Source organism: Tarenaya hassleriana, unplaced genomic scaffold (assembly GCF_000463585.1).
Source record: "Tarenaya hassleriana unplaced genomic scaffold, ASM46358v1 Cleome39, whole genome shotgun sequence".
Classification (NCBI taxonomy): domain Eukaryota; kingdom Viridiplantae; phylum Streptophyta; class Magnoliopsida; order Brassicales; family Cleomaceae; genus Tarenaya; species Tarenaya hassleriana.
This window is the reverse complement of record NW_010966822.1, coordinates 563,580-578,289: the sequence shown is the minus strand read 5'-3', so window position 1 is coordinate 578,289 and position 14,710 is coordinate 563,580. Positions and strand designations below refer to the sequence as shown.

General features: G+C 39.0%; 3 protein-coding genes across 3 annotated transcripts; all 3 read left to right on the top strand.

The window, feature by feature from the left end:
* The first annotated feature begins 1,617 nt into the window (after positions 1 to 1,617).
* On the top strand, positions 1,618 to 5,888 carry LOC104822935 (tetratricopeptide repeat protein 38-like). Its single transcript, XM_010554301.2, has 15 exons — positions 1,618 to 1,824; positions 2,636 to 2,797; positions 3,215 to 3,367; positions 3,512 to 3,610; positions 3,697 to 3,798; positions 3,870 to 4,013; positions 4,135 to 4,229; positions 4,332 to 4,458; positions 4,571 to 4,675; positions 4,764 to 4,870; positions 4,963 to 5,014; positions 5,093 to 5,182; positions 5,270 to 5,354; positions 5,440 to 5,504; positions 5,575 to 5,888. The coding sequence occupies exons 1-15, from the start codon at positions 1,675 to 1,677 to the stop codon at positions 5,668 to 5,670; spliced, it is 1,632 nt and encodes a 543-aa protein (XP_010552603.1). The 5' UTR covers positions 1,618 to 1,674; the 3' UTR covers positions 5,671 to 5,888.
* A 316-nt stretch (positions 5,889 to 6,204) lies between these two features.
* On the top strand, positions 6,205 to 7,801 carry LOC104822934. The gene is made up of 2 exons (XM_010554300.2): positions 6,205 to 6,971; positions 7,074 to 7,801. The coding sequence occupies exons 1-2, from the start codon at positions 6,270 to 6,272 to the stop codon at positions 7,590 to 7,592; spliced, it is 1,221 nt and encodes a 406-aa protein (XP_010552602.1). The 5' UTR covers positions 6,205 to 6,269; the 3' UTR covers positions 7,593 to 7,801.
* Positions 7,802 to 10,037: 2,236 nt separating this feature from the next.
* On the top strand, positions 10,038 to 13,575 carry LOC104822933. Its single transcript, XM_010554299.2, has 4 exons — positions 10,038 to 10,863; positions 12,148 to 12,780; positions 12,875 to 13,163; positions 13,274 to 13,575. The coding sequence occupies exons 1-4, from the start codon at positions 10,246 to 10,248 to the stop codon at positions 13,306 to 13,308; spliced, it is 1,575 nt and encodes a 524-aa protein (XP_010552601.1). The 5' UTR covers positions 10,038 to 10,245; the 3' UTR covers positions 13,309 to 13,575.
* The last annotated feature ends 1,135 nt before the right edge of the window (positions 13,576 to 14,710 follow it).

Below are 14,710 nucleotides of genomic sequence, written 5' to 3'. Positions count from 1 at the left end.
CGGTGTGACGACTTCACTGGTATGACCATTGACGGGTGTACCTAGTTTAATATGACTAGTCAAACGTGTTACACCCTTCAAGTACGACCAGTGTGACGAGTATGACCATTACGATACTGATAGAGACAAAACTCTCATATGACTTGATTTCAAACCGAAAACCTAATTTTCCTTAACTGTAAAACTCGAATACTATAACTCATTCGACTAAGATCTTGTCTACCGTAAATATTTGTCCAAGTACACATATATCAAATTTAAAAAAAACAATTAACTTTTTCGGTGATATATAATGAAAACTTTACTTGAAAATCTTCGCAAATAGAAGCCGAAAACGATGAAGACGAAGCCATTTTGAAGTGAAGAGAAAAAATCGCACAAGAAATCGCCAATAAAATTGGCTGGAGAATGTCCGTTAGAGAAAAATCGTGAAGAAGAGAGGAAGAAGAAGGTGAACAGTTTTTTTTAACTTAATAATTTTTTATTTGACAACTACCCACTTTCTCTCTCTTTTGTCTATCTTCCTTCAGATTATTACACGTGTAATTTTTTAGAAGGGTAGGATTGTCTTTTTAACGTTTTTCAATTTTTTTTTAAAACCCTAACTGTTCAAGGGTATGTCTTGAAGTCCATGTTACGTTTTAAAGGTATATTTGTAATATCCCCGTGTATTTGCCATAAATATTACATTTCTTTTTGTCTTTTTATGGTGAGGGTGTCTATTTACAAACGTAATGCTTACCTATTAACACAGAACATGTGGGTCCATTTGATTTTGTATGGTTATCATATGGATGGTCCAATCGTTTTGAGCCACTCATCGTCACCCAAATCAATATATATAGTTATATAAATCCGCAAGTGTCATTTTTGGTATGGATACTAGTTTACATGCTATCTTTTTGTTTTATAATTCGAAATTTTATTACACATTCAATCTAGCTAAATTTTCCAAAAGATTAGAGAAATATATATGAATGGACCCTCATCAAATTAAAACTCAAATCTGAATCGGAGGAGTTTTGCTCCATACTTTATCAATTGAACCAATCAAATTTGGATTATATCATTATATACAAAACATCTCTCATCAATCCCGACACTATAAAAGAAATTAAAAGATGGATTACTAGAATTTTGACCGTAAGATAAAATTCATCCGCACATCTAAGAACGGACGGTCATGAACCCAAATGGCTACCACGCATATTCCTTTCATGTATATATGATCCCGCTATGGCTATATTTTTTTTTGTATTTTATTTTATTTTAATGTCCTTGTTATATCATAACAAAGCAACTAAAAACTTTAACACGTATGAGGTATTATCCTCTGTGATCGTGTTCGAGTGTGAACCCTCTTGGTTTTTCTTTTGGACTAATCGGATATATTTGTCCATATGATGCTTACGCTAGATGCATGCATCGTCCGAAAGAGAAGTAAAGGAGACCAATCCACATATTTATTCAAATTTTCTTTGACTTTTTTGTTATACCCCTCTCGCGATATTTCAGATATAATAATCTTCCGCATGTTACCTGAAAAGTATGTAAACAATCGCTCCCATTCTATATATATATACATACAATTTCAACACGAAGGACGTACGGTGTGCTCAGAGAGAGAGAGAGAGAGAGAGAGAGAGAGAGAGAGAGAGAGAGAGAGAGAGAGAGATGATCCTAGTGGAGGACTGTGACACCGAAACGATGTCGTTCAGCGATGAGAGCTACGATTCTTCTTCTCCGGTTTCCACTCGTCAAGACGGGTCGGATCATACAGGGTCGCCCGGTTCCGACGGATCCCCGAAATGGAGCCTAGAGCCGGTAAGTGTGTTTGTGCGTATATGGTCTCAGCCTCGATAACGTTTTAAGTTTACATACAGGAAGCGATAATAAGGCCGAACTTATATATATATATATATATATCGCTTACTCACGTGTATTCCTTACAAAAAGTGTTGGGAAACAAATGATTATCCGCTATTTTCTAAGGTTCATTTTTTTTAATAATGTTCCTAGGATGATATTTATACCCGTGAATCTTGATCCCTTTTTTTTTATTAAAAGTTTTTACGTATCACTTTGTGTGAATGATGTAGCCCTCGAACCAAAAAAAAAAGTTATTCCAATCCATATACAAATCCTTAAGTAGCACAGAACTCAAGTTTTGGCTGGTCTAGTGGTGAGAGAATATGCAAAGTATGCTCTCATCTTGGGTTCAAATTCAAATATAGAGAGAAGCATTCACCTAGGTTTTTCCGATCTTCTGGGAGATATATACGGGTCAAAAAATCCGGTGAACTTTCGGATTATAAAAAAAAAAGTTTTTAAATAGCAAAAAGGGTTTTTTTTCCCTTTTTTGGAGGAGATATTATTATTATATATGACATTAATGTTTCTGTATTATTACTAAAGTTTGCTCATATATAGAAAATACTTGGGAAATCTAGTTTAAATTAGGTGATATTACGATACTGGCCTCAGTTTTGTTTTGACGTTGAAATTAGCAATATTTAAACAGTATCCCTCGGGTCGTACTTTATGAAATAGAACCCTTTTAAAGAAAGTTTAACAAAAAAAAAACCTTTTAAAGAAAATTCACGGGAGGGTCGTTTTCGATCTGCCTCGTACGCAGAGAGAAGACACCCGTACTTGGAGACACGTACCGGGGACTGAGGAAGGAAATGAACTCCGTCTTCATGGAATCGGAAAAGGATCTCGACGAATTTGTTGGGGTTACGACGTCAACACCTCTTCCGACCGTTGCATCGCTGCGATCGATTCCTATTATCACCAGGTTCGTTCGCTTCCATCGTTATTTTCTTCTTCATTTGATGTATCTGGCGGAAGTTTATGATGTTTTCTGATGATTTCGATGTTTGTATGTTGTGGGTTTTCTAAATCTGTGGTCTTTAACTACTGGAGATCGGTTCTAGGGTTTGAGTTGAAGGGGGCTGACTGATCATGGGGTGGTCTTACGGTTTCTACTTATGATTCGTTATCGTTTGAAGGGTTTTTATCTTCATCGTTCATTTGATAAATTTGTCAAATTTGATTGAATTTTGGAGGTGTATTTAGTTAGTGATTTGAATTTTGATGATTGTTCAAGTTGCATCTCTTCAGATCGTGTTCCTTATCCTTAAAGTTACAATCTTTGCGTTTCGTTTCAGTCATTGGTGTCCTGGGTTTTGATAAAGTTTCGTGATTGATGAAGGTTCTTAGTTATGGGAGGGAGAAGAAGGTGATTCTGGAAGCTCCACTTCATGATCAAGATTGTGTTTTGGGTAACATTTTGGCTGCTCATTTCGTTACCTCTTCTGATCCTGCCAGAGCTAATGCCTATGCCCGAGCTGCAGCTTCCTGTCTCGTAAGCTGCTCTGTTTTCTCTTTGTTTGTTTATATATGCATCTGTACTATATATACATTCCATCAAAATAAAATGCTGATGTTGTAAGTCGAATACTTGTGATTCATGTTTCTTAATTTGGGTATTATTTCAACTTGGTCTCAGGAACAAGCAACACCATATGAGAAAGCTGTTTTCGAGGCTGTCAATTACTTGATCTCTGAGAATAGGGATGACCATGTGGCTCTTGAGTTGCACTCCCAGGTTAGGATGATAACTAGTTCCATTGATTTTTTTAAACCTTTTTTTTTGTCTATTCGAAATGATTTTTAAACTTTTCTTTTTTGCAGGTCTTGAAGAGGTTCCCGAAAGATCTGGTTTCTTATAAGAGAGTAGAGTGTTTGTGTTTCGATTTGGGTCGACCCGATCTCTCTTTGGCTCTTATCCAGCAGGTGCTTCAGTGTTCATCTAACGAAGAATCTTGTTTTGTGTTCGCTCTCTTTACTGATTGTAAATCGGGCAGGTCCTACCCGAGAATCAAGAAGCTGACTACATATACGGTATGCTTGCATTCCCATTGTTAGAGCTTGGTCGGACGGCTGAAGCTGAGTTAGCTGCCAGGAAAGGCTATGCCATTAACAAAGAGGACCCTTGGACACATCACTCTGTGAGTGTCTAACATCTTGTGTTCTTTTGTATCATCCGGGTCTTTTTGTTTGTAGATTTTCTCAAGGACATGTTACTTTTGGCAGCCCCTTTATCCACCAAGTGTTCTTTCGTTTTTGCAGTTATGTCATGTTCTTCAGTATGAATGTCGTTTCGATGAAGCAGTAGAATTCATGGAAGAATGCTCTGCTTCATGGGCTTCTTGTTCATCCTTAAGGTAAAAGATTTTTAACCAAATCTGGAAACTTTCACAAATTATCGAGCTGCTCTGATCTTCTGAAATCGCCAATAACGACTGAAAAGCTTTCAAATTGCTTAGGTACTCACATAACTGGTGGCACGTTGCTGTTTGTTATCTGGAAGGAGGGTCCCCTGCAAGTAAAGTGCATCAGATTTATGATCATATCTGGAAAGAATTAGAGAAACATGATGCTGTTGCTCCAGACGTTAGTTCCCTCGATCTTTCTCTGTTACTTTTCTCTTGCAACATGGGACTCTCATCACTTAAATCCAATCTCTCTTTTTTTTTTTGTTTTTTTCTTTTGCAAAAATTTTCAGGTTTATTTGGAGGCTCTTGGCTTGTTGTTGCGGTTGGACACACGAGATCAACTTGATGGCTTTGAAGACAGAGTGAAGATTGTTGCTGACTATATGACCGATCAGGTAAGCTATGCATTATGTGAGTTACATTATCACATATCATATAGAGTATGTATGGCTATGAAATCTTTTCGGGCACTTCATTGTTCAGGCGAATTGGTACGATGGATGGCACCTCGATATATTGACAATATGGGCGTTGACTAAGGTTGGAAACGCTTCGAAAGCACGTGAATTACTCGAGGGCCTGAAGTTACTGTTAGTACCAAATTTATTTTCTCACAGTTTAAGAAGATACTCTGGTCTTGTATCGGCTTATCGTTAAACCTCCTAACTTTATTCTCTGGCAGAACATCCAAGATGAACAAGAAGAAACAACAGCTGATGGAGAAAGCGATCCGGGTTTGTTCCGGTTGATGATCCTGTCTTAAATTTGACATCTTTTCAAGTTCTTTTCTGATATCGTTAACCGTATATCAGCTCGGGAATGCTGTGTATGAATACGCGAGTGGTAACTACATACAGGCTCTAGAGCTTCTCGGTCCAGATTTTGACGCTGTCCACTACAAGGTAAATTCTTGCCAGACGGATCGTATCTGTGTCCAGAAACTCAATGGATCAGAAGGAAAATGACATCATCGATTGGTTAATGAATAGGTCATCGGGGCATCGGGTTTACAGATGGAAGTCTTCAACGAGATTTCGTACAAGATGCTTCTACTTACCGGCCAATCCTCCATTGGTACAGAGCTCGATAACACTACATCCCAAGTGAATATAGATAGCTTCCGTGACGTTTCTTTTGATTGACGATCCTGACTTTGCAGCAATACAAGTGCTTGAGAAGAGGATAAAGGAGAGGAAAGGTGCTCCTTTCCTATGGCGTTTGCTGGTACACTCATCTGCATATATGCGTGTATATGTATATATGTATATGTATATGAAAGGGGTGTTGGTTTTAGGAGAAGAGTTACGCCATGGAAGGAAGAGGAGAAGCTGCAAGTGCTGCGGGGGAGAGAGCCAAGTCGTTGGAGGCTTCTTATTTCAAGTTTGCTTGAAAACTTTCTTCTGTTTCTTTCTGTCCTTCTTCTCTCTGGCTTTTATGGTCGGTCAATTTTTAAAGTTGACCTTTTTAAGACTCTCCAATGTGTTCTCGTGTCCTGTGTGTTAAAAGAAACAGTTTCTGAGCTTATAAAAATAAGGTCTTTTATGTAAAAATCTATTAATTATTATGGATTATAAATCTCTGTCTATAAATAGAGAGTTCTTAAAACTATACAGAAATGTTATACAGAAAAATGATGAGATATTGACAATTAGGTGGAATATATCTATTACCAGTATTTTATATTATTTATTTAAAGGGTTTATATTAGATAAATGTATTCGCATTGCAATTTTATTGAAGATTACGCGGTCAGAAAAATAAAAACGAAGACTTGACTTGATATATATATGTAACTATTTTAGCTTCAACTAGACCACAAAAAAATATACACGATATGTACTGTGTACAGCCTGGGCAGTGGGCACCATGACCGTGGACTTATTGGCCAAGACTTGGTAATAATAAACACGGCCTGGAATCTTAATTGACAAGTTCCGGTTACATGAAAAAAATAATAACAAATGACCTACATTTAAATTCTATATAACCATGACGGTCCAATATTATTCGCCGTTTTTGGCAGAGGACATGGAATTATTCGCCAAAGGCTCGGCCGTCAGATTACGGAACTGCCACGAAAAGTACCTCACCGCCGAAGATGACGAACGAGCCGTCCGTCAAAGCCGTAACGGACAGTCACGGCAATCGATATGGACGGTGGAGATGGTGCCACGTAAGCCAGACGTTATCCGACTCAAGAGCTGTTACGGCAAGTACTTGACGGCAAGCGAGACGCCGTTTCTGCTGGGCATGACAGGCGAGAGAGTTATACAAACGGCGCCGTTTCGCCAGGCGGAGTACGAGAGCGACTGGGAACCGATCAGGGACGATCTTCCGGTGAAGCTCATGTCGTGGAACGGCAAGTTCTTGCGCGCCAACGGCGGAATGCCGCCGTGGAAGAACTCCGTCACGCACGATCACGAGCCGTACACGTCAGCCACTAGGAAGTGGATCTTGTGGTTTGTGGAGATCGTCGAGAATCCTGAAACGGCGTCGTTTGCCGATCGTTTTTCTTCACCGGCGTCGAGTTTCGGTTCTTCCGTCTCCGCCGGGTCAATCCCCGGGTCACCCGCCGCGAAGAAGTTATCGAGCTTTGGCTCTTCCACCTCTGCCGGGTCGGATCCTGGGTCACCCGCATCAGTTTCGTCAAAACTTCCGTTCACTCCGTCATCGAACCCGGCGTCAAAACAGGTTCGCCATTTCCGACCGCATTATACATATTATGTGTACAAATAGGTGAATGCAAATGTAAAAATTGGGAATTTACGTTAACCGTTTGATTTGATCGAACAGACGAAGAATTCGTCCAGAATCGACGTAACAGCGATAGAGTTCTTCCACAACGCCAAATCGGTGCGATTACGCAGCGTCCACGACAAGTACCTCGTGGCAGAAGACGACGAAGAGACAGTGACTCAGGGACGAAACGGGTCATCGAGGAACGCCAAATGGGTCGTGGAACCCGTATCCGGATCCGGGAACGTGATCCGGCTCAAGAGCTGTCACGGCACCTACTTGACGGCGTCGCACGAGCGGTTTCTGATGGGAGCGACGGGTCGGAAGGTGGTGCAGTCGAGGAGCAGTGGCCGGTCCGGCGAATGGGAGCCCGTGAAAGAAGGGTCGAAGATGAAGCTGAAGAGCCGTAACGGCGGAGAGTATCTCAGAGCAAACGGTGGAATTCCTCCATGGCGGAACTCGGTCACGCACGATACGCCGAAGAGGACGGCTACTCAGGATTGGGTTGTATGGGAAGTCGACGTGGTGGAGATTACAGAGAGCTTCCATGGCGGCAGGAGAGAGAATACGAGTTAATGGGTGAGCTTCGTGCGTTCAGATTCAGACATCTCCCGTTCTGTTGAACTGAGTTTGGTTTGTTCTCATCCATCTTACATTGAGAATCGAGATCCTCTGAACTTTTGGCGCGAATCTGGTTTTCCTGAAACTACGGAAGATTGTCTTGAACCGACATTTCATTCCTAGATCTCTTTTGTTTTCCTATTTTAAGACATTCGGTTAATTGATATGAGGTGTGTAAAATGATTCAAATCTCTTGGATTTTATCTTTTGGATTGGTCATGAATGATGCAGAAACACAACTTTACAGGGCAGAATCTTCGTTGAATAATCAGTCCAAAAGCTACTAGTAACTTAATTTTTGTATATTTTTATTTTATCTAAGCTAACGAGTGATGCGATAATGACCTAAAGTTGTTTTTTTTTTTATAAAACGATAATGATCTAACCCCATATGGTGCATCGTTATGTTGATAGATCTCGACCGTTGTCATATCTAATCTTTTTTCTAGGGAAGCACATGTAAAAGTAGGCGCGTCAAACGAGCCGGACGACTCGTTCATGACAACTCAATTCGTTTTAAGCTCGCTCACTAGGTACACTATCAAACGGTTAAAAAAAACTTTGTTTTAATTCGACTCGCCAATTTTTTGAATTAAAAACTGATTCGCGATAAAAAAAAATATAATATTTTTTATTTCTATTATAAAAATATCAAATAAAATAATAATTTCATATAAAATTGAAATATCAAAATATTAAACTTAAAAAATAGATAAAAGAAATTATACATATATAATCAATAAAAAATCAAATATTAATTTTCTATAAAATATATAAAAAATAACTAAATATAGATATAATATTTTTTAAAAATACCTCAACTCACGAAACAAGTTACAGTTTGAAGTTAAACGAGATACAAATTTTAAAAACTCTGATTTAGTTCATTCTTTTTTAAGCGAAATTGTTTTGACACTATTGTATAAAAGTCGCTTGTGTATAACTGCAATCTAATCATAAGTTTGATGTCTTTACAAGTAGATGCAACCGAATTCATAACTTGAAAACAAATAGTTGTATACAAGCAAGTTTAAAAATATTTGCCACGAGTGTGGTTGGCTCAACTGGTAAGTGGGTATGCGCAAAGAGTGCTCTACTCAGGTTTGAACTCTATGCTTGGCAAATCACATATTATCAAAATTCACAGTCTGACGAATTAGTTCAACCGAATTACGATTTTTAAAATTTTTTGACTCAATTCGCTCGTTTCTAAGCGAACGGCGAATCAGCTAGCTAAACTCGTTTTAACAATAATCTTATATAAAATTCGTTTGTATATAACTATTTGTTTTTAAGTTATGAATTCAGTTACCTCAAATTGTAAAGACATCAAACTTGAGATTAGATAAACAGTTGACAATTCTATTAATACTGTGTGTATAGATTGAAAGTCTGCTATTTATATCTTCAATTTTTAATATGAAGTTTATATTACACGGAATAAAACACGAAAACTATGATAAAGACCATAGCTTTAGATGCCCATAGGCCACGCTAGCAGCCGAATGGATCATCACTAGGCAATCAACTATCCCAAAATCAAAATCTGACATACATACATACATACATACATACATACATACATACATACATACATACATACATACATACATACATACATACATACATACATACATACATACATACATACATACATACATCTTCCTTTTATCCGTAACTATATATACACGAATGAATTGCGTGTATATGGGATTTTAATGTGTAGTTCGGCGAAAGGATGAGCTCTAGAAGTCTACGTATTCAAAATTCAATGGTATTGACTTTTTTATTTATTGAACAAAGACCATTTCTAACACGAGCAAAGCCTACGCGCCCCGCACCACACCTGACTCGATTTTCTCATCATCCTAGATTTGTATTGCAGTTAATCCTTTTTTTTTATAATCTAAAAAATTCACGGAATATTTGGACAAATTATATTTTCTAATAAATCAAAAAATTTAAATGAATAACCTTTTCAAAAATTGAAAACTCGAATTTAGATTGAAAAATAGATTTGTTCACATAGTTACCAATTGAATCAACAAATCTTGTCTTATAACGGCTAATTATTGATATATAAATATGCAATCTTATTCTTGTTATGCTTTTTCTTAATCTTTTGAATACGATCGTTTTTTCAAAACAAAATCAGAAGAAATTTTGTTGGATTACGTAAAGCTGAGACCTTCACCGGTCCAAAACTGAATTACGGCTAAATGTTTTTACGTTGGGCCGCTCACCGTCACGCGCTCTCCGCGCGTGAGGTGAATGGGTAACCAAGTGGAACCTTCTTAACAAAGTTATTATAAAGAAGAGTAGATTATTATATTTTGTTCTTGTCCCTGGATCTTTCTTTCCAACTTTCACACATTATTTATTATTCATCTAATATATTTTTTTTCTCTTTCTATGGGGGAAATTTCCAAATAATTGCAAGATGAGAAAGTCCCTCCGAATATTAACTTCCAAATTCGCCTTTTCATTTCCCATTATACAATACAACCTAAAAACCCATCTCTCTCTTCCTCCAAAAGAAAACCTTAAATCTTGTCCCCTTTTGGTTGTCTAAAGATTTTAATTTTTGTACTAATTCCGAGCTTAAATCATGGAGCTTTTCATCAAAGGTGACGGCGTTAAGTTACGGAGCCATCTGGACAAGTACCTGGCAGCTGACGACGATCGTGAAACGGTACGACAGAGCCGTAACGGGGACTCACGGCGAGCCGTTTGGACGGTGGAGACCGTCGCCGAGAAGCCGAATCTAATACGACTGAGGAGCTGCCACGGAACGTACTTAACGGCGAGCAACAAGCCGTTTCTGTTGGGGATGACGGGAGAGAAGGTGGTCCAAACGGCGTCGTCTAACAAGCCGATGGACTGGCAGACTCAGTGGGAGCCGGTTCGAGACGGGTTTCAGGTGAAGATGAAATCGTGGTGCGGTAAGTGGCTGAGGGCTAACGGAGGATCGCCGCCGTGGAGAAACTCCGTTACCCACGACGAGCCTCACACGTCAAAGACCAAGGACTGGATCCTCTGGGACCTTATCGTCGTTGACGGCGATCCTGAAACGATGTCGTTTGGAGGCGAGAGCGTTTGTTCTTCTCCGGTTTCATCTCACCGTGACGGGTCGGATCTCGGGTCACCCTCTTCCGTCATGTCCATGAAGAGTTTCGGTCGCCTTTCCTTCGGTTTGCCCCTTTCTCCGAGATGGACCCCAAAACCGGTAAGTTTGTCTACGTCTTAATTACTTAAATTACGTCCCAAAAAAAAGATTCATCCTCTTTTTTTCAATTAATTTTCTGAAATTATTTATAACATTAGTTGTAAATTAACTTGTTGAATAGTGTTTTTCCGCATTTAAATTAATTAGTAGTTGGCATGCATATAGTGAACTAGAAGATGGGAAGCATGTATATATATATATATTTATTTAGGTACATCCATATTTCAATTCTTGTTTATTTTTCGAATTTATTCAATGTTTTTACATGCATATACGCCATGAATTAAAAATCATGATATTCACGTTGATTAGAGAAAAAAAAAAGGAAAAAGAAAATTAGATAATGTTCTGTATATTGTCTACCCCCACCGGCCCTTCTCCACTAACACAGCCAAAGGGACGATTAATCATCGACTCACCAACTTCAGAGCACTACAATAGAATATTTCATTGTTTTTATATTATGCATCATTAAATTAAATACATTCTCGGTCTATAGTTTAAATCATGTGATTCACTTTATTACTAAGAAACCCTTTTATAGCAAGTTGTCCTCCGAGTCACATGGCTGATAAAATGTTTGGCACTGTCGATGATATTATAATAAATGTGTATTTATTAGGACAGTTGCAACATGTTACATGTCCAGTTACCACATTGTCAATGGACCGAAACACAAAAGAACAAATGCCTCTTAGTCTGTGTTATTTTACATCATGAATATATTGGTAGATATTCAAACCATAGGGTGTATATTAATATAAGCTCAAATATATGATATAGTTACCAGAAAATGTTGTAAAACGTGACACGCGAGGAAAAAGTGGGATAAAAAGTTCGATGGTGGTTGTGATTTGATTTCTTCGTCACAGCCAATACCCTAAAGGGGGAGAGTCCCGCACTCGTGGATTTTCTCTTTGTTTATCCTTGCGGGCAAGGCATATACATAATAATATTCCACATTTCTTCATGTATATTCAATTTTGTTTTAGGTAAGTTCATGTATATTCTCTTTCTATAAAAAAAAAAAAAACCATAAACTTTATTGCATGTTTGAGATATCATATTTTTTTTAAATAATTACATACAAAGATTAATATGCTGACGTGGAAATTAAGACGCGGTCAACTTTGTCGACATTTCGCAACCTAATTCTGAGTCACATGGGTCATTAAATTATTACGCGTCCACGTCAGCCGCGTGCCGTTGTTGACGCTTGAGACTAGTAGATAAGATGATCATAAATACACGACATCTCACTTCTGTATTGTATTGTAATTGCAGAAGACGAGCTCGAACCTTGGGGAAGTTCCGGCCATGGAGTTTTTCCAGAAAGCTAAAGCCGTTCGGATGCGTAGCGTCCACGACAAGTATCTGACGGCCGACGAGGACGAGGAGACGGTGGCTCAGGACAGGAACGGCTCGTCCAAGAACGCCCGTTGGATCGTGGAGCCAGTCCGCGATTCTTTCCACGTCATCCGGCTCAAGAGCTGCCACGGCAAGTACCTAACGGCCTCGAACGAGCGGGTCTTGCTCGGCGCCACCGGCCGTAAGGTGGTGCAGTCGAAGCCCAGCCGTCTCGACTCGTCCGTCGAGTGGGAGCCACTGAAGGAAGGCTCCAAGATTAAGCTCAGGACAAGGTACGGAAAATACCTCCGGGCCAACGGTGGAGTTCCGCCTTGGAGAAACTCCGTCACGCACGACATTCCTCATAGAACGTCGACTCAGGACTGGATCTTGTGGGAGGTTGATGTCGTCGAGATTCTTGTCGATCCCCACCCAACTCCGGCTTCTCCGCCGCCGAAACAACCGTCGCCTCCGTCCCGGCGGTCGAGTTCTCCGATCTCGAGATCGCACTCTGGTTCGAGCACACCTTCCTCTGTCTCAGCCAAATCCGACCACTTGTTCGGACAAGAGGTGAGTACTATACCAGCCCATTTACGAACATACCCTTGTCGTCGTAGTTTCTAGCTGAACCATATTTTAACATATCATCTCATGGTTTGACCAGTCAAACGAGTCGCAGCCAAACTCGCCGCCGAAATTGGAAGGGAGGACCATATATTACCACATAGCCGACGAGTCGGGACACGTGGAGGACGAATCGACCGTTGGATACGCTCTGACCTTCAAAGGGAATAGCGTGGAGCAACTGACACAGGCGCTGAGGGAAGCAACCAGCATGGATGACGTCATTGTGTGTACACGCAGTCCCTTAAACGGCAAGCTGTTTCCTCTCCGTCTGCAACTTCCCCCCACCACCACAATGCATGTCGTTCTTGTCCCCTCGACCTCGAGACGTGAGTATCCAGCTACACTGGCACAATGCGTGCCGTTTTCCTCGCTTCTTTTAACCTCTTGATAATGTTTTTCCTTACTGAGTTTCTTTTTCCTCGTTTGATTTCATCAGTGGCAAGAGAATTGGCTTCGGGGCTTAGGCTATAAGATCAACTTCTCAATACGATGGAGTAATCGGACCTTATACTTATATATGATTGGTTAGTTTTGGAAATATATTTATTTATTTGTTTTTATATATTCCACGTTAATGCCCATGGCGCTTAAAATTTAGAGAATGTTCTGTTCTTGAAAAAAAAATGTATGGGATTTTTTTGTTGTAAATAATATATTTGTTTGTAAAAAAAAAACCCATGAGATTTTTAGTATTCTTATGAGATTCTGATTATGATTGTAATATAAAGTATTGTCTAAGCACTGAAGTGAATTCAGATACAAATAAGAGACCTACATCTATCTATATGGCATATATTTTTCTTGATTCGGTTTAGTCATGTGACATGTCATATGATTTTTATTTTGAAAAAAAAACTCATTGTTAAGTCCAAACCCAATTAAATATACATATTTTAAAGATAAAAAAAGCCCATCTCTAAATAAAAAATCTTTGGAATAAAATATAGGAAAACTATATACGGGAAAAAACAAAAAGGGGAACAAGAGATTGGACCGGGGCAACTTCTGTTTTACACTCAATGTGCTACATCAACTTCCACTCATACCCTCCTTTTATTAAAAAAAAATTCCAACATCTAATATACCCTCTTCTATAAATAATGACCAAAACACCCTTTTATATTTAATTTTTTATTAAAAAAATATCCCCAAAATTAGGGTAAACGGGGTCTCTCTCCTCTCTCTTTCCGGTGTCTCTCTCCTGTCTCTCTCTCCCTCATCGACATTGAGCTCTCTCTCTCCTACACTTTCTCTCTCATCTCAATCTTGCGATTTTTTCTCCAAAATCAGTAGAAATCAAAGCAAAATCAGTGGAAAATTGTTGAAGAAGTTGAAAACAGGTAAGAAAATGTGAAAATCTCATTTGTTTCTACCCACATTGATGGTTGTCGGTGTTTATATGATGAACAGTGATGCTTCTTCTACCTTTTTTCTTCTAATTGTTGACAGTTTTGAAGTTTTATCTTTTGTAGTATAGTATAGTCATAGATCCGGGTCGGATCTGGATTTTAGATGTTGTTTCTAGAGTATTACTAAACACAAATGTCGGGTCACAGTAGAGAGGAGTTGGTGAGATGGCCACACGGTCACACGATCACAAAGTGACATGCTCATTAACATAACGGTTGGCATATGTTTCAAGAATGATATGGTACTATTTTCACATGGTCACATGGTACTATGTTTACATGGTCACATGGTACTATATTACAATAGTCACATGAGACTATGGTCACATGGTACTATGTTTACATGGTCACATGGTACTATAATAACATGGTCACATGAGACTATGTTCACATGGTCACATGGTACCATGGCCGCATGGTCACATGGTCACATGATTCATAATAGTAGGATTGGTAATAATGGT

What these genes read in the sequence shown, in the direction of transcription:
- LOC104822935 (XM_010554301.2), top strand. Translation starts at nt 1,675, where the DNA reads ATGATCCTAGTGGAGGACTGTGACACCGAAACGATGTCGTTCAGCGAT. An exon ending in ACCCTTGGACACATCACTCT is followed by an intron (nt 4,014 to 4,134) that starts GTGAGTGTCTAA and finishes TCGTTTTTGCAG; the next exon opens with TTATGTCATGTTCTTCAGTA. An exon ending in ATGATGCTGTTGCTCCAGAC is followed by an intron (nt 4,459 to 4,570) that starts GTTAGTTCCCTC and finishes AAAAATTTTCAG; the next exon opens with GTTTATTTGGAGGCTCTTGG.
- LOC104822934 (XM_010554300.2), top strand. Translation starts at nt 6,270, where the DNA reads ATGACGGTCCAATATTATTCGCCGTTTTTGGCAGAGGACATGGAATTA. An exon ending in CGAACCCGGCGTCAAAACAG is followed by an intron (nt 6,972 to 7,073) that starts GTTCGCCATTTC and finishes TTGATCGAACAG; the next exon opens with ACGAAGAATTCGTCCAGAAT.
- LOC104822933 (XM_010554299.2), top strand. Translation starts at nt 10,246, where the DNA reads ATGGAGCTTTTCATCAAAGGTGACGGCGTTAAGTTACGGAGCCATCTG. An exon ending in CGAGATGGACCCCAAAACCG is followed by an intron (nt 10,864 to 12,147) that starts GTAAGTTTGTCT and finishes TTGTAATTGCAG; the next exon opens with AAGACGAGCTCGAACCTTGG. An exon ending in TGTCCCCTCGACCTCGAGAC is followed by an intron (nt 13,164 to 13,273) that starts GTGAGTATCCAG and finishes TGATTTCATCAG; the next exon opens with TGGCAAGAGAATTGGCTTCG.